The sequence below is a fragment of the Cyprinodon tularosa genome, unplaced genomic scaffold, assembly GCF_016077235.1.
Source record: "Cyprinodon tularosa strain WSP-4 unplaced genomic scaffold, ASM1607723v1 ctg407, whole genome shotgun sequence".
NCBI lineage: Eukaryota > Metazoa > Chordata > Actinopteri > Cyprinodontiformes > Cyprinodontidae > Cyprinodon > Cyprinodon tularosa.
In genome coordinates this window covers 1,083,603-1,106,230 of record NW_024039127.1, presented here as the reverse complement: position 1 = coordinate 1,106,230, position 22,628 = coordinate 1,083,603, and the positions used below count along the sequence as shown (strand labels likewise).

Here is a 22,628-nt window from a genome sequence, read left to right as displayed (position 1 = left end):
AGACATCAGGGAAAAACCAAAACTAAGAACCAGGAAGAGAAGTAAGACGGACAGAAGATTGATCAGATGTTGAAGGGAAGTTAGACGACAATCCAGCAAACAGGAACTGAAGAGGAAGGGCTTTTAAAGGGGACAGAGACAGGGAGAGGGCTAATGAGGGAAATTGAAAACAGGTGAGAGCAAAACAGAAAACAGATCAAGAGAAAGAGGACACAAGAGGGCAGCAGAGGACAACAAATGAAAAGCTGGAAGACAGGAACTCATAACAAAACAAAATAATAATCAAATAACTAGGATAATGAAACATGGTGAACAGAAAACTAAGTACTACAAATCAAGGAGAGACAGAATACTCAAAAGAAAAACATAACAGAATCAGGAACCTGACACTAATAAGAAAACAACATAATAATAATCAGATAACTAGAAAAAAGAAACATGGTGAAAAGAAAACTAAACACTAGAAATTAAGGAGCAAAAGAAAAACATAACAGAAACAGAAATCTAACATAAACTGTCAGTGAAGCTGGGTTTTCGTTTAGAAACATTTATAAAGCTTAAATGGCTAATTAATCAACTTTGAATTTCATTTTTTTACTTGGTTTCTGGTCTATTTCTGCCTTTTAATAAAGAGCATGTTTGATATTTTACTGCTTGTATTTAATCCCATCTGTTTTTGTTCAGTTGAATTGATTTTATTTCATCAAATCTATTGCTAAGTTGGTTACAGCATCATGCAGAGCAGCAGTGTTCATGTCGGTCCCGATGCTTTCAGTACGGTTCAGTCATTCAACAGGTGAACTGGATCCTTAATCAGCCCAGTTTGGGACTAAAAACAACCAACTGGATCAGTTCCTCTCTGGTTGGAACAAAAAATCTGTCCCAAAGCAGAGACGGCTTCCAACAGCAGGACTGGACCTGAAACTCACCTGCAGATCAAATCTCTGCCGTCAGTCACCGGATCAGGAAGATTAAACAGAGAGAAATTACTATTATGAGACTGAGCGTCATAAAACATTTCACCAGAATTTCTGTTTTTTTTTTTTTTTTCAAAGTGGAAAAATGATAAAAAAAAAAAAAAAGAAGGCAGCAAACAACAAAACAAGAGATGCTCTGAACTTCCATATCAAAGCGTTTTTGTATCATGTTTTTTCTCCCGCAATGTTTAGTAATTAAGTAAGTAATGTTTATTTCTATAGCACCTTTCACAGACATAGAGGTCACAAAGTGCTTCACAAAACTAAAATTTCATTAAAATACAGGGTTTTAAACTGGAACTGAAAAGAGAGACTGGGAGCCAATGAGGAGTTTTTAGAATCGGTGTAATATGAGTCCTTCTGTTTGAACGAGTCAGTGACCTGAACCTGCTGAAGACCAGACGACTCGAAATGCCATTTTGTGCACTCTGTTTAAACAAAATCGAAATTAAAGTTGTCTAAGTCTAAGGGTGAGTTCGAATTTCTGGGCTGCGTCCTCAGAAGGCCAGATTCGTAGGCCGATGATGTCATAGCGCGGCGCTGAGGTCTGGTCGGACTCCTCGTTATGCGGCCGACAAATGCGTCCTTCTTTTTGCTCGTTTTGAAGGTCAGGTCCGCTGAATCCTCCGTAGCCTTCGGTATCCCAGGATTCATTGCAAGACCAAGCAAGCTGGCTGCTTCGTGATCAGAGGAAAAAGGGAAATGGCGCCCAATAGTGGTGAATTTTGGAAGTTCAGTTTAATATCATACAAGTCTGTTAATAGTCTGTCCAAGGTTCTTGAAAAATTAGTTTTTAATCAGCTCGAAATGTTTTTAAAAGATAATATAACTGAGAAATTTCAGTCTGGGTTTAAAGCTGCTCACAGTACTGAAACAGCTTTGCTTCGAGTGTACAATGATCTTCTTTTAACAGTTGATTCAGGCAATGTTGCAGTTTTATTACTTTTAGATTTGAGTGCTGCGTTTGACACTGTAGATCATCAGATTCTCTTACACAGATTAAAACATTGTGTTGGCCTAAGAGGCACAGTATTTGAGTGGTTTAAATCTCACTTAGAAAACAGAACTTTTTCAGTTCATCTTGACCACTGCTGTTCTGGGACCAAACCTTTGAGGTATGGTGTCCCCCAAGGCTCAATTTTAGGTCCCATTTGTATTTATTGCCTCTTGGTCAGATCTTCCATAAGTTTAGTGTTTCTTTTCATTGTTTTGCAGATGATGTCCAGATTTATATGCCCCTTAAACTACAGAATCGTAAAACTGAATCTCTTCAGCTGTTGATGGATTGTTTAGCTGAAGTCAAATCTTGGATGGAACAAAATTTTCTGCACCTCAATCACACTAAAACCCAAGTTTTATTATTTGGTCAAAGTCTGATTCTGATTCTTGGTTCTTTAGCTCAGTTTTGTCAGACCTCTGCTAGGAATCTTGGTTTCACTTTTGATAGCTGTTTAAGCTAGATAAACAAGTTAGCTCTGTTGCTAGACCAAGTTTTTATCACCTGCGGATTTTAGCAAAAATTAAATCTTATTTTAGTTTTAAGGACTTTGAAGGACTTATCCATGCTTTCATCACATCTCGGTTGGATTATTACAATTCATTATATAGAGGCATGGATAAATCACAGATGCAGCGACTTCAAATGATCCAGAACGCAGCGGCACGGCTTCTTACAGGAACCAGGAAGCGTGACCATATAAGGCCTATACTGGCCTCTTTACATTGGCTGCCCGTCTTTTATCTAATAGATTTTAAGATTCTTTTATTTACTTATAAGGTTTTAAATGGATTAGCTCCTCCCTATCTTCGGGACCTTTTCAAATTTCACTCTGTATCCAGAAGCTTACGATCAAATAATCAGCTATTACTGACAGTCCCTCGGACCCGACTTAAGAGGAAAGGAGATCGGGCTTTTTCTGTTGTTGCTCCAATTTTATTGAACAATTTACCTTTTCAAATTAAATCTGCCCACAGCCTGGATCATTTTAAATCGCTTCTTAAAACTCATTTTTATTCTTTGGCATTTACTTGAAGTGTTTTGATCATCTGTTTTTATTAATTAGTACTATTGTTTGTCCTGTACAGCACTTTGGTGCAGTTTTATACCTGTTTTTAAAGTGCTATATAAATAAATTTGACATTGACATTGACATTGACAATAGTTCCGTCTGAGATGAATGAAAAATAGTTGTTTTAATGGTTATAGAGTCAGATATGTGGCGGTAATGTTTGATTTATTTAAAGGTTTTTATCTGTTACTGTGTAAATGAGTTTGGCTGTAATTTAAGGACAGATTCTAATAGATCTGCAGGGTGGGGACTATAAGAGATTTTTTGCAGATATATTTTTATACATACATTGTTAGATTTACTCATATATTTCTACTCCTTTTATAGAATAAAATGGAAAATCCTTTAATTGTTCCACAATGTGGAAATATACAGCAGCAAATGTGGACCTTAGAAAAATGTATAAGAATAGCATAATAGTGGAGAGTTAAAATATAAACAATAAAATCCAGCACTATAAAGTGTTTTAACAATACAAAACTGGAGAATAAATAACCAATATGCAGCTATGGACATTTTTACAGTAATTTGAAAATAGCAGCAGCATCAGAGATGTGCAGAATGACAGCAGCAGGTTATTTAACTGACTAAGGTTTCTATCATTACATTTGATTTGATTTGTTCCTGCTGCCGCTGGTTGGAACCTTTATTCCACTCTGGATTCTCATCAGTCTTTGTTCACTTTATAATAAAAAAATAAAAATAATTAAAAAGAAACGGTGGTTTGTGGGAGGTTACCACTCAGGATCCAGCCTGAAATATGCATAAATATGTATCAGGTGGCAAACATAAGTCTGGTCAGAGTTTGCTTCATGATGAAAATTAGGTTTAGCTCAGAGAAGCAGAAATATTGAGCTACAGGAAAAGTCCTTCCTGCATGTTTGGATGGTGTCCAGCAGGTGGCAGCACATGCAGGAAAGAACAACCCTCTACAGCTCCACCATTGCCCTGACCTGTTGAGGAAGAAAACACATACTTTTTTGGGGGGACATTCCTTACACTGAATTTTTATCTCCTAGAAAATAACTTGCAAAACATTCCCCTACAAAAAAACTGCCTGCAGAAATTCAGTGTTTAAAATTCGGTGTAAAAAAAAAAAATGGCAGATTTCAATGAGGCTGTTTTTCTTCGATAACCTCTGAACCTGTTCCTAAAATCCGGACCTAACCGAACACAGTGAGGTTCTGGATTAAACATAAATATGAGGAAGAGGAGCTGGAGGCAGATCAAATTCTCCCCAAAGCGTTTTTTCTACGGACTCTTTGGGGTTTAAAGATAATCCTTCCTTACAGGGACTCTGGTTCAGATCAGTGTTCTGCAGTGATGGGCATAAATCCCTGATGCTTCTGCATCTTTGTCTACCAAACCTTTTTCTTCCAACTTTCTACTAACACTCTGTTGTAAAGACATCCATAGAAATAGATATTATAGAATGATAATTAGTCTGGCCATTCCTACGATGGATGGCTAAGGACCAAACATTTTTATCAACCTATCAGGTTAATACATCAACTGTAGAAAGTACTCCGAACTCCGTTCACATGTAAAACCTTTTTCTCCTATTTTTATTTCAATTATATGCTATAGAATTATATGTTAAACCCATTTCTAAGTCCAATATCTATGTATAATATGATGTAGTATTAGAGAGAGACTAAGTTTGTTTTTTTCTATTTCGAGAATAAAGTTCTAATATCTTCTTCCCTAAAATGAGGAATGTGGAGCATCATGGGAAGTTCTACTTTAGCACCAGTTTGACAAATCAGGAAATCTTTTAGCAGCAGCATCAAACTGGGCAGGATGTCAAAGTGGACTCTGGTTGCTGATTGGTGGAGCTGGTCTGATGTCATCTGCTGGGCGGAGCTCCAAGCTTTTATTCTGAAATGGATTGCGGTATGATGACTTTATTCCCGTAATATTACCACTTTATTCTCATAATATTACGATTTTATCCTCGTTATTTTACGACTTTATCTTCGTAATTTTACGACTTTATTCTCATAATTTAATGACTTTATTCTCGTAATGTTATGTTTTTATTCTCGTAATGTTACGACTTTATCCTCGTAATTTTACGACTTTATTCTCGTAATTTTACGACCTTTATCCTTGTAAATATACAACTTTATTCTCATAATTTTACGACTTTATTCTCATAATTTTACGACTTTATTCTCGTAATTTTACGACCTTTATCCTTGTAAATATACAACTTTATTCTCATAATTTTAGGACTTTATTCTCGTAATTTTAGGACTTTATTCTCGTAATGTTACGACTTTATTCTCATAATTTTACAACATTAATTCTTGTAATGTTACGACTTTATTCTCGTAATATAAAGACTATATTCTCGTAACGTTACGAATTTATCCTCGTTATGTTACGACTTTATTCTTGTAATGTTACGACTGTATTCTTAAAAATAAAAAAAAATTTCTAGCCTGGTCCTAAGACTTGTATCATAAATCTTATAATTAAATGTAAAATGTAAATCTATTTAAACATCCTATACCTATATATAAATTATATATCAAATTCTAAATATTAAATCCAGATGTTAAAATCAAATGTTTTACCTTTATTCTAAATCTTAAATTTCAATCGTAGTTAGCCTCATTCTTGGTGAGCAATGATTTTCCAGGAACATCAGCATCTATACTATGGGAAGCAGGAAAAGCAGCGATGAGAGGTAAATTATTTCATTCTCATCTCATAAAAAAAAGTTAGAACAAAAAAAAACAAGCTCGCCAGATGATGAAAAATTTGGTAAAATAAAACTAGAATTAAATGAATATATTGAAAAACAAAATATATTTTTAATTCAAAGACTCCAAACAGAAAACTTTGAACATAGCAATAAGTCAGGAAGTTTCTCAACTAATCAGCCAAAAATAAACAAAGAAAAAACGACTATATTTGCAGTTACAGACTAAATTGGTAAAATATTACAGGATCCGGAGGATATTAACAATGCCCTCAGAGATTTCTATAAATCTTTATGCACATCACAGTTAAATACATCAGATAATGATATCAAGCGATTTCTGGATGAAATAACTCTTCCTAAATTATCAGAACGTCAAAGAGCGACCTTGGACTCACCGCTGTCTACAGCTGAAGTTCAGGAAGCATTAAAAAACATGCCGAATAATAAAGCGCCAGGTCCAGACGGGTTCCCTACTGAGTTCTATAAAGAGTTCTGGAACATTCTGGCCCCAACGTTCCACAGAATGCTGCAGGAAACTAGAGATAATGGCAAATTTCCAGTTAATATGAATTCTGCCACCATTAGTCTCCTGCTTAAGCCAGGCAAAGATTCTATGTTTCCCACCAGCTATCGTCCCATATCCTTAATTAATGTGGATATTAAAATAATCTGGAAAGCTTTAGCAAAACGATTAGATACAGTCACTCCAGCACCCCCACCCCCCCGGTGCCCTTGACCCCCAACCCCCTCAGACAATGCCCTACATAGATGTGTGTTGTGAAAATGTTGTAGATTTAAGTGTCTAAATGCAAAATAAAATTAAGGTGGGGGTCGTCATCAGAAGGTGGGGCCCTCTAGTAACGACCCCCTCCCCAGGTACTGCTCCACTGGGCTCTTTTTGGCATTAAGACAATTATTCTTATTGCCACATCGCCAGACAGGACACTGTTAAAAAAAAAAAAAAATATATATATATATATATTTCAATGTATCTTAATTCTCATTAGAATTTAAAATTATGCAATACCTATACTTTATTTTCCTGTAATAATTTTAATCTGATTTAACTGCAGTAAAACATGTAGGAGATTTGGTCACAGTTAGTGGGTGTGTGTGTATGTGTGCGTGTGTGTGTGTGTGGGTGTGCGTGTGGGGTGGGGGGGTTTAAAGGAAGGGCTGCCGGCAGCGATCCTCAGACCCATGAGCTGTGGAGACACAAGCAGGAGCAAACGCAGAGCCAAGCTGCAGGTGAGGAACAGTTTACTTGGTTTTTCTGGATTATTTGCTGGAGGTTCTGCGCTAATTCAATCCCAGCAAAACAGAGTCCAGTTTTATTCCTCCGATGGCTCTCCCAGGCTTTCTAACTCATGTTCTACACTAAATCCAGGCTTGTTTTCTGTTTGTTTTATTGAACACTCTGAGTTGCTTTAAGAACATTCCAGATCCAGAACGGTTCGTGTGTGGAAGCGTGTAGTTTCAGGTCTTTGTTTTTCCTGATGGAAGGAGAAGGTAAAGGCAACAGCCGTTCATCCTCAGAGTCCAAACAGATCCTGTGAGGTCAAAAGTCCCAGATTGTTCCGGATCAGAACATGAAGCGGATCAGGAAAATGTTCCCAGGAGCTGGAATTAAATCCTGAAAAATGAAGCCGAGTTCAGACTTCAAACTGTTTTAGATGAATCAAACATCTTGTTCTTATTTTCCAAACCTTTACTAAAGCCAGATGTAAACAGAAACAGTTTATTTTAGGATTAATTAAACCAACAGAATCAAGTTCTGATCCCAACCTCATTGGTTCTGATTCATTTAGCTTAATTTATGGTTTAATTAGAGCTGCAAGAGTTTGGGATTCTGTTCAGTTCCTGAAACATTTGTTTGATCAAATATATTCAACTCCTCTGCTTCATGGAAGCAATAAAAGTATAAGAATGAGAAAAGCTATAACCTAAACTAAACACAACAATTACAACATCCGTAATATCAAACCTACTCCAACAATAAGAATAAAAACAGCCAAACCTAATAAAGATTAAAAATAATACCAATTATAATAAAAACAAAAACAACAGAAGTTTCCGTCACAATAATAAGATTGTCTTTTTCTGACAGGATGGATCTAAAATCTCCCCACCATGTTTTTGACGCTGTGGGTGGAGCTGTCAAGAATCGTAACCAATTAGAATGCATCTTGGACCAGCCTAGAACCAATGGGACGCTTCCACATCGCTACACAGGTGAGAGGAAAAGTTACCCAAGAGGAAACCAAGTGGGAAAAACAAAATCCACCCTGGAATCGGATCCAGACTCAAAAATGGTGCCACAGACATTAAAAGAGACATAATGTTGTTGGCGCTGCTTACATGCAGGGGTGTAGCCCAGAGTATATACGGGTATACGGCATAAATCACTTATTTTTCAATTGGCATTGTGTATACCCACTTCTAAATCCCACATGATAGGATGGTAAAGCCATCACCTATGCTATTCTGCTTCTAATTGGCTAGTACTCACTGGCTTTATTGATTGCATTGGTTAACTGTAGGCATGAAGTGAGCCAGTCGGAGGTAGAGAGGGGCAGTTAACGCTGAGGTTAATATTTTTTTCACATACTAAATAACATTTATAACTTTACTTTAAATGATTTACCTTCTGAATTTGCAAAGAAGGAGGAACGGATCTGAGCAGATCAGAGAACAGAAGCAGAGTCAGGACCATGGAGGCAGATTTAGGCAAACAGATCCACTGAGACAAGCAGTCAGTGATCAGAAACAGGATTGTGGTCCAAAAGTTAAGAAAGCAGGCAGGAGAATCCAGTTAGGGCAGGTGAGACAGAGAAATCCAGAAACCGACAACATGTGTAGCACATTATTCTACATCTTAAGCCAGAATAGGAATGCTGATTGAAGAGGCACCATGTGTCATGTTCGGATTAATGTGTCTAACCCACATGCAGAACACTCGGAGGCAGATGAAAAAGTTCAAAGATTTATTAATAATAAATGTACAAAGTATGTTTAGATCCAAGAGGGGGCTTGACTGGTCACGAGTGGGTTCACTGCTGAGGAGGACAGAGAGATTAGTGGAGGTCCAGGTCTTTTGCAGGTTGTGAGTGTTCAGGTCTGTACCTGTTCGGAAATGGAGCAGAGCTGCAGGGGGGGGGGGGGCCTAGAGGGTCCAGAGGTTGTCGGCAGGCTGAGGGCAGAGGCGGAGGCAGAGCTTACAGAGTGCAGGCAGATCACAGATTGAGTTTCCTTCCAGTAATCTTCTGAGAGCGGGCAGGCAGATACCTGACAGAGACAGCTCTCCAGAGTCCTACTGAGAACGAGCAGACAGATCACCGGCAGAGAAACTCTCCAGAGTTTCAGATATTCAGGCAGGATCAACCTGGGAAGCAGAGAGGAGAAAAACGGGATCAGGTTTGATTTGCAGAAAGTCAGAGTTCACAGACAGGTTGGCTCAGGCTTGCTAACCGTTACTGGCAAACACTCTGGCACTGGAGTGAAGCCCTCCGCCTACTTAAGTACAGATCTCCTGATGAGCAGATGAGAGACGGGTGGTGCGGTCGGCTCAGGCTCCAGGAGATCTCGTGCGCCCTCTGGTGGAGAAAGTGGACAAACCTCCAGATCCCAACACCATGGATGGAGGGGTGGATCAGCAGACTGGAGATAATGATCGGCAGCTTTAATATAGCTCCAAACACAGAACATCCTCCATAACAGGCTGAGTTGCATAATTACATGTGAAACACGTGCTGGGATGATGGAGCATATGTGTATGGTCTTCTGACTTGAATAAAGGCGCTATATAAGTACATGCCATTTACCATTACCATGTGGTCTGTAAAAATGAAAAAAACATAAAAGTGCTTATGAGCCAAATAAGGATTTTTACTAAAAATCTCCACAAACTGCTACAGAAATAAACAAACAATTAACCAAAATCCCAGCAAGCCCCATCCAATCACTGCTGGTTCAGTAGCAATAACACAAGCTATGTAGCTTCAAATACAGCAATTCTAGGCAGACGCAGTATTAACTGAATTACTATTAGCAACAAAGGCTAATCGGCACTAGCAATCACAGCAGCTTACCAGAACAGCAGGAAAAACATAAGGTCCAAATGACTGATATTAACTATATAGATATTAATACAGAACAGTTAAAGAGTAAACTAATATCGAGGCACTTACTTTGTTTATTACGAAGAAACTTATGAAGAAAAAGACTCAGCATATGTCACACTGCTAGCGGTGCGAGTGGAAACAAAAGAACTAAACCAGGTTCTCTCTCAGTCTTTCTAACAAGATGAGATCAGGTAAGCAAGGAAAGAACGCTGGAAATCTACTCACATGAAGGCTTTCAAAAAATCTGGTACTAACTGGATCCCTGGTCAAGACTTATGAGGCCAGATAAGCTGAGCTGAGTTGGGCTGATTGGGAGTGAGTTTGATTATTACAGGTGGAAACAGTGAGCCTTCAGCTTCCTGCTTGTGGAGCAGAGCAGAAAGTAAACACAGCCGATCAGTCAGGCCACAATCATAACAGCATAAATACAGACAGAATAAAGCATGACCCGTCACAAACAGAAGGTCCAACAGGTCCTCAGAGCAGAACCAATGTTCAGCCTGAAGATCAGCTCTCTGCCTAAATCCTGATCAATGGGCATTTTAACTCCTGAGGACCATGAGATGTCCGCCGATTTACAAACAATATCAGATCCAAATCTTCTCTAAATATCTGGATATTCCTCCATTTATTTATGGTGAATGAGAGTTTGACAGGAAACTACTGATGTCAATTAGGAACATCCTGGAGACCTGAAGAAGAACACACTGAGATGTTTTAAAACGAATAAACTCTGATCTAAACTGTCCATCATCGAAGGTCCTACTGATCTAAACCATCCGTCATAAAACCTGGGAGATGGATGTGAACCTTCTGTTGTGAATCTGGGCATTACCAAAAAATCATTCAGTTCCTCACTCTATAGCATCGTTACCACATCCAACTATCATGGCTGCCCTTCACCTAAAACCTAGAAGAAGGATTAACTGAGGCTCTTCAGAATTCAGGAATTCCAGTCCTAAGTTTCTTGAAAAAGTTACGACTTTTTACATTTTAAACAAAATAACAATTAAGGATTTAGAGTCAGATTTAGCCAGAACCAGGACCCATAAAGTCCTGGTTCTGGCTTCTTGTCTGTAGGTATCACTGTTACCATGACATTCCGTATGTTTCTTGCAGGTCAGGTTCCACCCAGTCTCACTAATAGACTGCAAGAAGCCAACAGCAGCGAGGAATCTTTAACAGACAACTTTTCCACCAATGACAACTCTCGACTTCTCCCCGCCCCTGACAAACAGAAAGGTGAGTCTCTCTGTACCATGAAGTCGATGTGTCTGAGGTCATGTGTGATGACTACTCTTCTCTCCTAGGTGTTGTCAGCTCAGCAGAGTACCCTCCCTCTGTCTGCACGCCTCCATCATCCTCCTCCACCTCTCCTCCTCCACGGTTGTCCAACTGTAACACGGTCCATAATCCAAGAACCAATGAAAAGCGCTTGTCGTCAACAAAAAGCCACGCCTCCTTTAAGACAGATGCCGCCCACATTAAGGAAGTCGCTGGAAATGGTGAGTAGATCTGTCTGAGGTTATCCTGCCCTGTATCAGAAAACTGCAGATTGTTGTCGTTATTGTCGGCAGGTAAAGAACTTCGGACTGTGGTGCTGAATCTGGACAGTTTTTGGCATTGTAGATTAGCCTTATCCAAACACACAAACTCATCCTAGCTCCTTCCTTACTGGAGTCACTACTCGGACCGCACTGATCATGGTGACTATGGACACACTTCTGCTCTGGCTAAAGTTGTCATAATTGAAGGTGACTCTGGACGAGAGCAACTACAGAGGCAGGTGAAGGTTTAAGAGGTTTATTGAAAAACAAGATAGTGGATGTGAACTGGAAGCTGTATGGTCTGGTCAGGTTCTTCTGGGCTTCTGCAGAGAAGATGAGACTGGTGAATGTCAGGAAACAGTTGCTGGAGGATTATGGTGGGCTGACACTCACTGTAGAGAGGCGGTGGTCCAATCTTGGGGGGAGTGTCCCCGGTGGTCCGAGTGCTGACCAGTACTCTCTCCCTGGTTGGTGGTTCGACATGGACAGGCAGGTGAGCGCAGGTAGGAGGGCTAAGCGGTGGATAACCCGAGATCCCTCTCGGGTTCCTGGTTGTTTTCAGACGGGGGGTCCAAGGTCTTTGGTCCACGGCTGGGTCCAAGGGTCAGAAACAGGGGTTCTGCAAGTAAAGGTTCAGAGCAGGATTTAGGCAAGGGTTTTAGAATCTCTAGGACAATGTTTGGGTTAGGTCTGTACCAACGCAGTGGCGTTAACGAACTGACGCCCTCCTCCTGGTTCCAGCTGCTTAAGAAGGGTTATGATCAGCTCAGATGTAGTGCACCTGCCCGTCCATCCCTGCTGAGGAGAGAGAGAGAGAGAACCTGGCCTGCACCCGGATACAGCCCGGAGTGTGACAAAAGTGTCCATAGAGATTTGCCCAACTCTGATGAAGCCTAAGAGCCCTTACCCATTGGCAGTATTCAAATGGTTCCCTGCAAGCTCGGACTGGGAACGATTTTCAGCCCTGCCATTTTTTCCATCTACACTGGCCCACCGGGCGTGAGTCGCAAATGAGAAACACAATACGAATACACATTATAAATTAACTGATCTATCTTCAATCATCACACAACAACCATCACCAAGACTTCTATAATGCAGTTGAACTGCCTTTGGTTATTAACACGACGCGACAGTGACCGCTGCTGCGTAACGTCCACTCACACATACAGCGCCGTCTCTGACTCACATTTTCCAGCCCAAAAGATTTTAATAATCTGCCTGGATATATGAAATCAACAACCCAACCTGGCAACAATGCACGTAAGACGGCAAACGTTAGCCTTTAGATGCAAAATCTCATCATGCACCACAACATATTTTTGCTAAATATTCAAACATAAATTCGCCAAATATAAGAGGAACATCGTAGTTTGGTTTAAAGAAAGCATTTTAGTTTTATTATAATTTAGTTTGTTGCAAGAATTTTCACAAGGATGAGCATGACAAGGTAGGGCTATATATACTGCATGCATCATTTAGGGAGTTAACATTGGATTACTTAGCCTGGTTTCCTGCTCATGGTGTTTTTTTTCCAGTTTATCTGATGTGGTCCATATCAGGTGGCTTGGACGTCAGCGCTGGGTTCAACTTCTTGGCTGAAAATGTTAGTGTTGATGATTTGAAAATAAAATAATCTGTGTGTTTTATGTATTGAATCAAACCGATTTAGAGGAGAGAAGCTGAGCCCCTCAAGCTCCTAACGGACAACTAAGCAGAAAGACTGAGTCTGATCTTAAATAAATTAAATTATATTCCCTGCTGGATATGTGCGCTGTAGCTAAAGGGGAAGGTTCTGCAAGTAATTTAGTCTCAAAGTTCCCCAAACAGAACAAAGTCTCATGGACATGGGCCACAGAGGGCTAACACCAGGCTGTAGATCAGCGCTAGCCAAACAAGTGACTTCATTGCTAGAGCAAATGACACTTTACCAGACTCCGCCAGATGGATTTGCTCCGCATATCCATCTGGAAACCTTCCGTTGAAGTAATTTTGGGAAGGGGCGAAAATACTGGTTAGCTGATTGGCCTATGTTGGTGATAGACGGGCCAAATAAACCAATCAGATCAACGAAGCATACGACGTACTAACAGAGTGACGACGAAGAGGAGCCAATTGATAGATCAAACTCTTGCCGAAACCAGTCGGGAGAAGAGCAAAAACATCTTTTCCTCTGAGAAAAGCCTCCAGAGCAGTGTTTTGCTCTTCTTTCAGTGAAGAAATACTCTGTAATTCCGATAAAACTTGCTCGATAGCCACGCTAACGCTAGTTTCATCGGCTGAAGCCACCATGTTCTTTAGACTGAACTGTCGCGCTTCTCGTTGCGTCACACCTCAACCCGCCTCAAAGCCAACGCTGATTGGACGTTCGTTTGGTGAACGGCTCCAAATTGTCTTTAACGGAGAGTCTGCAGACTGATCTGCGAGGGAAACCTTGAAAGCTCGCGAGATCAGGATGGTCTCACCAGGCTAAATGCAGAGATGGCAAAAGTACTCTCTTTCCGTACTTGAGTAAAAGTACAGGTACTTGTGTTAAAAAATATTCTGGTAAAAGTGGAAGTACTGATTAAACTTCTTTACTCAAGTAAAAGTAACAAAGTACAGGCTTGTAAATTTACTTAAAGTATAAAAGTAAAAGTAGAAACCACTTTTTTCATGCCGTTGCCTACATTTTAAATGGATGTCTGCCAATAGGACTAGATCTCCGTTGTGTTCATTTTCAATCATCTCGTCGTCCATGCTACTATGCTAACGCCACCGCCACCAAGCTGCAATGATTTGCCGCCAATGAATACCGCCGAATCTGTCGATTCATCTTGTAGTGGTGCGTCAAATGCAACGTAGATTCCCATCCAATTAGATTGAATTTGGTATTGATGACGTGAAAAATAATAACGGTAACTCCATTGAAATGATTCAAAACTAAAGTAACGAGCCAATTTTTTAAAATGTAAGGAGTAGAAAGTACAGATATTTGTGTAAAAATGTAAGGAGTAGAAGTAAAAAGTCGCCATAAAAATAAGTAGTAAAGTAAAGTAAAAATATCAGAAAAATCTACAGTAACGAAGTATTTGTACTTCGTTACTTCCCATCTCTGGCTAAATGACACCACTGGTGAAATAAGTGACCTCATTGGTAGAGTGAGTGACATCAATGGCCAAATGAGTGACATCATTGATAAAGTAAAACTTGACTTTTGTAATGTCTTAAAGAAAAGCACAGGTGTAAAATGATCTGTCTGTGGGTGTGTTTCTAATAGGACGTCCCTGTGGGGCCACAGGGTGGGGCGTTTTGGCCAAGTGGTCAGAGCAGTTCCTAAGCACACAATGGCTGCCCACTGCTGGATGGGTTAAAAGCAGGGAGAATTTCCCAATTGTGGGACAATTTTTTATTTTTTTTTACATAACTGGACCTGTGTGGGTTTTCAGTGACACCCCTCCTCTTATTGGGGGCGGATGGAGTCCCGGAGGTGAATTATTGAAACGCCACCAGTCATAATCACGACCAACCGTCAATCTAACGGATGACGCGCCGTCATTTTACACAGTCTGCACTGATAAACAGGATCAACTGTTTAAATGTTGTGAGTCCCGCTGAAGGGATGACGTACACTATATTGCCAAAAGTATTTGCTCACCCATCCAAATTATTGGAATCAGGTGTTCCAATCACTTCCATGGCCACAGGTGTATAAATTCAAGCACCTAGGCATGCAGACTGTTTTTACAAACATTTGTGAAAGAATGGGTCGCTCTCAGGAGCTCAGTGAATTCCAGCGTGGAACTGTGATAGGATGCCACCTGTGCAACAAATCCAGTCGTGAAATTTCCTCGCTCCTAAATATTCCACAGTCAACTGTCAGCTGTATTATAAGAAAATGGAAGTGTTTGGGAACGACAGCAACTCAGCCACGAAGTGGTAGGCCACGTAAACTGACGGAGCGGGGTCATCGGATGCTGACGCGCATAGTGCGAAGAGGTCGCCAACTTTCTGCAGAGTCAATCACTACAGACCTCCAAACTTCATGTAGCTCAAGAACAGTGCGCAGAGAGCTTCATGGAATGGGTTTCCATGGGCGAGCAGCTGTATCCAAGCCATACATCACCAAGTGCAATGCAAAGCGTCGGATGCGGTGGTGTAAAGCACGCCGCCACTGGACTCTAGAGCAGTGGAGACGCGTTCTCTGGAGTGACGAATCGCGCTTCTCCATCTGGCAATCTGATGGACGGGTCTGGGTTTGGCGGTTGCCAGGAGAACGGTACTTGTCTGACTGCATTGTGCCAAGTGTAAAGTTTGGTGGAGGGGGGATTATGGTGTGGGGTTGTTTTTCAGGAGCTGGGCTTGGCCCCTTAGTTCCAGTGAAAGGAACTCTGAATGCTTCAGCATACCAAGACATTTTGGACAATTCCATGCTCCCAACTTTGTGGGAACAGTTTGGAGCTGGCCCCTTCCTCTTCCAACATGACTGTGCACCAGTGCACAAAGCAAGGTCCATAAAGACATGGATGACAGAGTCTGGTGTGGATGAACTTGACTGGCCTGCACAGAGTCCTGACCTCAACCCGATAGAACACCTTTGGGATGAATTAGAGCGGAGACTGAGAGCCAGGCCTTCTCGTCCAACATCAGTGTGCGACCTCACAAATGCGCTTCTGGAAGAATGGTCAAAAATTCCCATAAACACACTCCTAAACCTTGTGGACAGCCTTCCCAGAAGAGTTGAAGCTGTTCTAGCTGCAAAGGGTGGACCGACGTCATATTGAACCCTATGGATTAGGAACGGGATGTCACTTAAGCTCATATGTGAGTCAAGGCAGGTGAGCAAATACTTTTGGCAATATAGTGTATGTCGAGGCGTGACTGGAACCGTCTGAATGCTGCTGTGATCTGGCATTTAGACCCTGAAACTGAACAAAAACAGACTGGGCAGAATTTCAAATTCACTCCCATCCCACTGTTTATCTACAGCAACATGACAGGCGGCTTATCTCTGCAGAACACACGCAGCGCGGCTCCATCCCACTCCTCCCATCAACTACCGCTCTGGTTTCCACCAACGGAACATCAGACGCTGAAGCCGAAGCAGAGGAGAGCTGCTGGGTCGTTTTAACTGAGGTCAAATAATGTGAAACAGAAATCAAAGCTGCATAAACTGTTATAGAAAGAGGAAAGGAATAAGGTCAGAATAACCAGAATTCAAGATCAGTTCCTGCATTCATGCTCTGTGATGTTAAATGGGTGCATCATGGTATGGGCTGGGTTTATATAGTCAATTAAACCAATTTAACCCTTTTTCTACCATTTCCTTAATGGAATTAAAAACCGTTCCCAGGTTTTCCATCTCTGCTTCTTCTCACTAATATCGAAGTATTTGTCTGGTGTTTTATGCTGATTGTCTCCACAGACTGCTGCGTCCATTGCCTGCTGGCCTGCCTGTTCTGCGAGCTGATGTCCATGTGCTCGGCGCTGGGGGAGTGTCTGGCCTGCGCCGTGGGCGGGGCCTGTTGCTGCGATGCCTCGGCGTGCTGCTGCTGCATGGAGGCGGCGGGGGAAGCGGCTTGTACAGAGGAAGCCTGTCAGGCGCTGTTGGATTGTGGGATGTTGGAGAACTGCTGTGCTTCATCAGACTGCCTGGAGATCTGTTTGGAGTGCTGCTCCATCGTCTTCCCTTCCTAGGGCAGCCAATCAGAGAAGGGCTAAAGAATGATGTCACAGAGGGGGAGATAAGTTCTCTCATTTTGGTCGAAACAGGTCTGGTTGGTTCTATCATGTAAACAGATGGAGGTTCCAAGAACAGTTCTGGTTTGAGTTCCTCTGAAGGTTCTCCGCTCCAAAGCAGCAATTCTCAACGATTTCTTCAGAAATTAAATCCGTCGATGAGCCAAACAGAGAGAAAAAAAGAACGACAGGAAAAAGCCTCCGTTGGAACCAGAACCAGCCCGCTAACCAGCACTTAGATCATTATTGTGTTAAAGGACAAGTCCGCTCAACAAGGAACAATCAATGGATCATTATTTATACCTAAAACTAATACGATATGATCACTGAGTCTGGGAGCGGCCATCTTTGCCCAAATATAGTAGCCCCTCCCTCCTGCCATCTTCCAGCAGTGACGTCACGGTGCGGTAAGCCTAGCGCCATTCTCCCCGCTTTCCAAGCTAAATCAATGGGAACTACTAGACACATCTGCAATCAACAACAATTATTGAAGATTTCCAGAGGACTTCACCATTGAAATTCACCAGAGCTATAGTGAAACTGACAATGCCCACGTGCATGGCAGCTGGATGCTGGAATACATCGGGTAAAAGTGGAAAAAAAAAAGAGTTATTCCACCTTTCTGATTCCTGATCCTCCACGGACGGGTTGGTCGTTGGATCGCCAACTTGAAGAGGGAGGATTTGCCATCGAACTTCTGGCCAGAGAAAAAACCCGTAATATGTAGCCAACATCTGGAAGAAGAATGTTTTCAAGATGACTTGGATAATAGCGCGTTGTGACAAACACCAGATACAGCACTGGGACTTGATCAACAGCCGATACCGCACCGTGACGTCACAAACCAGTAGGTGGCAGTAGTGTTCTTTGACAAACATGGATGCCTCCAGTAAAGCACATTCACATGAAAATTACTCTGAATTAAAAACACTGATCATTTATTGAACAGGATGGAATCATTTCAGATTTATAGAACTTTCAGAAGTTTGAATCCTGAATATGAGCGGATGTTTCCTTTAAGACTTTTATGTTTTTGTGGGGAAGAGGTATTCAACTGTACATTCCAGTTAAATAAAAGGAGATTAATGGATTTATTTATTTTCTTTACCAAAAAAGAGAGAAGGAGATGACATGATGTCAGCCCTGCTCTGCACTGATTTAATCCCTTAACTTTACCCTGAATATGAAACCCTTTTACTACGGTGTTGAACGCTGACGCTGTCACTGAGTTCCTAAGATCGGCTGCCGTTTCCGTCGCCACCTCTGAGACGTACTGTTAGCATAACGTTTCTGGCGCTGGGATAAACCGTGAGGCCTACAGCGGTATTTCCCATGGTGTCTGTGCGTCAGAGATTGACAGGCCTGGATGGGGTGGGGTGGCTGTTAGAGGATGTGCGCCGTGCGCGGACAGGAAGTCTGTGTTTGTTGCAACAGAGCGGCAGGACATTCTGACAGGAAACGGGAAACCACTGAGAAGACACTGGTTCCTGCCCGCTGACATTAACGCAGGATCAAAGGCGAGCTGCTTGTTTGTATCGTCACCGATGGGTTTTTATGTCCATCCAAAATAGAAGCTGTTCCGGACGATGCTGAGGTTCCCACCGGCGCAGAGGTGCTGCTGCCTGATGGAGAGCTCCTCTTCGTGGCCTGGCAGAGAAAACCATCGACTTTATTCGTGACAGATGATGGAGCAAGGCACATGCATTTCTTAAGACTGGTTTAGCCAGACAGGAAGTCAGACAAAGGAAGACAAAAGCGCATAGAGTTTATTTCAAAAGAATTTGGGGGAGGGCGGTCTGGATGCAAGAACGGATCGCACACGGTGTGGATCGCCGTGTCGGGTGAAGAAGCAGATATGGAAGGTAGTCAGACTGACGCTGGGGTTGGTCCTTCTCTACAGAAGGTCCTCATCATACAGGAAGTCCTCCTCCCAAATCTACCAGAATACACAGAACATCCATTAAATGTTTCAGATGATATAAATGGGTTAAAAAGGAACACATCCGGTGAAGAATAACAGATTAACAGGAACTTAAATATATAAATAAAACTTTCAATTTGGAAATCTTGAGTAGCTGATGGACTGAACCAAAGAGCTGATGTTGTGTAGTGGGAAAAAAAGCCTTTAACTATTTACTCTAGTTGCATAAACGGAGATCGGTGGATTTCACTCAGTCTGCATTTTATTTTATCTTTGCAAAGAGAGAACGGTTCATCATGCGGCCTTTATTACGGTAATCAGCCCTGTTCTGCCTGAGCAGCGTTCGTTCCTCCTTACTTACAATCATGGAAAGTAGTCAGAGTCCAAACAAATTACAGACTCTTTGGTTAAACAGTAACATGTTATGAATAAACTTTGAGAAAGAATCTGGTTTGTTTTGGGAATAAGTATGCCTTGTCCTCAAACACCCTCACTCAGGGGAATTGTGTGGCCTTGCAGGTGAAACAGTGAAAACCTTAATAGTGACTAAATAACATAAATCAATATATGAAATAAGAGGAACTGAATTTTCTGACCACATGCAGCAAAGTTTGTGGAGATTTGAGTCTAAGCAGATTGAAAATTGAGCAATACAAACCTAAATGTCTTTTTTCACATAGAAATGTCACATATAGATTATTAATACCAGATTTTGAACACAGCTCTGAAGCTACACAGGAATCAGGAAAATGTGTAGGTTGTATTGTTTGGCTTCTCTAATGTCCCATTAGGTGTGAGTGTGTGTGAGTGGTTGTTTGTCTCTGTGTTGCGACCTTTGACCTGTTCAGAATGGACCCCGCTTCTCGCCCGTAGATGGCTGGAGATAGACACCAGCACCCTTAGTGACCCCATTTGGGATAAGCGTGTAAGAAAATGGATGTATTTTACAACTATTCCTCATTTGTGCACATTAATTATGTTTTTGATAAAAATCCTTTCACTAAAATACCATCAGAAAAATGTGTCTCAGAAAAAAAATCTTTCATTCCTTTAGAGACAGCATGAAAAGTCAGCTGAGTACAAAACATAGAGAGGAAAACAAGAAGAGAGGGACACAACCTAGAACAGATAATGGATGTCTATTCTATTAACATTTCTCTATCTGGAGAATGGGGCTGTTTATGTGTCGTCTTCTCCATTCAGAGGGGCCCCTGCCTGTCTTTGCCTAGGGCCCCAGATTTCCTAAATCCGCCCCTGTTAACATTTAGAAAAGCGGCTGGTTTGTAACGTCCTGAATTTCTTTTGACTCCGACAAGCACATGGTTGTAATACTCAAACAATCCCACAGATGGCAGCAACTCCATCATTCTCACATGTTTCATCTGCCTGAGGAAACATTTTCAAATCTTCCTCTAACGTCAAAAAACATATTTTATTTCTACATTTTTATTCATTCAGTTATCATCAAAGTACTTGTCAATACTACAGACCAAGTACGACAATTTGATCAGGGTCATCCGCCCATAATCATGTTTACTATAGGAAAAAAAACCCTGAAAAATAAGAAGAAAACATAAACAAGTCTAAATACATTATAACTGCTATTTAGTAATCTAATCCTCACATTTATCATTTTTTAAGACGCAAAAACAGTAAGCATTACTGATTTAATGAATATATCATTCTATAATTTAATTCAAAAAGCTGAAAAATTCCTTCTTTTAATCTCCTTTAGCCTTTTTCATTGATCTGGGATGAAGTTTCCTGTTGAACTAACAGACTTCTGAGAGCTGAACACTCTGACTCTTCCTGTTCAAAGGGAGTTTTTCCTCTCCACTGTCGCTACAAGCATGCTTAGTGCAGGTATTGCCTTTGAGTCAATGAGTCGATGCAATTAACCGGTTTTCCAACTGAACTGTAAAGTGCCTTGAGATGACGTGTTGTGAATTGGCGCTATAGAAATAAACTGAATTGAATTAACCTTTTTTTTTTACTTTCTGTTCTCATATTTTCTCTTTATGTCGTTTATATTCCAGCTTTTTGTGTCAAAGATGGAGAAAATATGTGTATTTTACATGTGTATATATTTGTATCTTTTTTATTTTTATCTTTATTATCTTGTGTGGATGGATGTGTATGTATATATATATATATATATATATATATATATATATATATATATATATATATATATATATATATATATATATATATAATAAAAAAAACTGTAATTGGAGCGTGTAGCAAAATTTATTTTCCTCTGGGATTATTAAAGTATTTCTGATTCTGAAAAGACCAACTATAATCCAGAAATAACCTAAGATCAGTTCAGATCTGTTGGACTCGGCTGTTATGTTTTTTTCTCATGAGGCCGATGATGTTGTGTTTAAACACAAAAAACGAACGCATCTTTCTGTTTTTTTCACTTTTTATTCTATATAAAAGATAACAGGCAGAAATCTGAAGAAAAAAAAATAACAGTAAGAATGTTAGCGGAGATCGCGAACATGATGATTTGAATAAATGAATGCAGCATGGAGGACAGCAGAGACACACTTTCCCTTTAGTAAATATTTCCTACATGTCGAAGCTAAAAGATGAGATGAAAAACATGAACAGAAGCTGATAGCTTTGGCGTTTGTCATTCTAAACTGGTTCAGCATTGCCTAGTTATGAGCTAACGGCTAACACCATGAGCTAACCCCTTACACCATGAGCAAACGACTAGTGCAATGAGCCATTGGCTTATACCATGAGCTAATGGCTTATGCCATGAGCTAAGGGCTAACGCTATCAGCTAATGGCTAATGCCATGAGCTAACGGCTAACGCCATGAGCTACCAGCTTAGGCCATGAGCTAACCACTTATACCATGAGCAAACGGCTAGTGCCATGAGCCAATGTCTTATACCATGAGCTAATGGCTTATGCTATGAGCTAAGGGCTAACGCCATGAGCTACCAGCTTAGGCCATGAGCTAACCACTTATACCATGAGCAAACGGCTAGTGCCATGAGCCAATGGCTTATACCATGAGCTAATGGCTTATGCCATAAGCTAAGGGCTAATGCTATCAGCTAATGGCTAATGCCATGAGCTAACGCCATTAGCTACCAGCTTAGGCCATGAGCTAACCACTTATGCCATGAGCAAACGGCTAGTGCTATGAGCCAATGGCTTATACCATGAGCTAATGGCTTATGCCGTGAGCTAACGGCTAACGCCATGAGCTAACAGCTAACGCCATGAGCTAACCACTTATGCCATGAGCAAATGGCTAGTGCTATGAGCCAATGGCTTATACCATGAGCTAATAGCTTATGCTATGAGCTAAGGGGTAACGCTATCAGCTAATGGCTAATGCCATGAGCTAACAGCTTACGTCATGAGTTAAATTATAAAAGCTTGGAGATATAGTCTATATCTGAATTAAGAAATATAAAACCATATCTTATGGCGTTGATTCAAATATATTATGGGGGCCTTGTAGCTACATGTTAGCATGTCACAATTTCCTGCAAGATAAAAATCAGAAGTAGCTCAGAACATTTGCGACTCCAATCGG

At 40.9% G+C, this 22,628-nt stretch overlaps 1 protein-coding gene across 1 annotated transcript; it reads left to right on the top strand.

Annotated features, from left to right (window-relative positions):
• The first annotated feature begins 5,731 nt into the window (after positions 1 to 5,731).
• On the top strand, positions 5,732 to 17,548 carry zgc:113363 (uncharacterized protein LOC791449 homolog). The gene is made up of 5 exons (XM_038298418.1): positions 5,732 to 5,738; positions 6,927 to 7,004; positions 10,997 to 11,119; positions 11,188 to 11,382; positions 16,829 to 17,548. Exons 1-5 carry the CDS (start codon positions 5,732 to 5,734, stop codon positions 17,098 to 17,100), a joined length of 675 nt encoding a protein of 224 aa, XP_038154346.1. The 3' UTR covers positions 17,101 to 17,548.
• Positions 17,549 to 22,628: the final 5,080 nt, after the last annotated feature.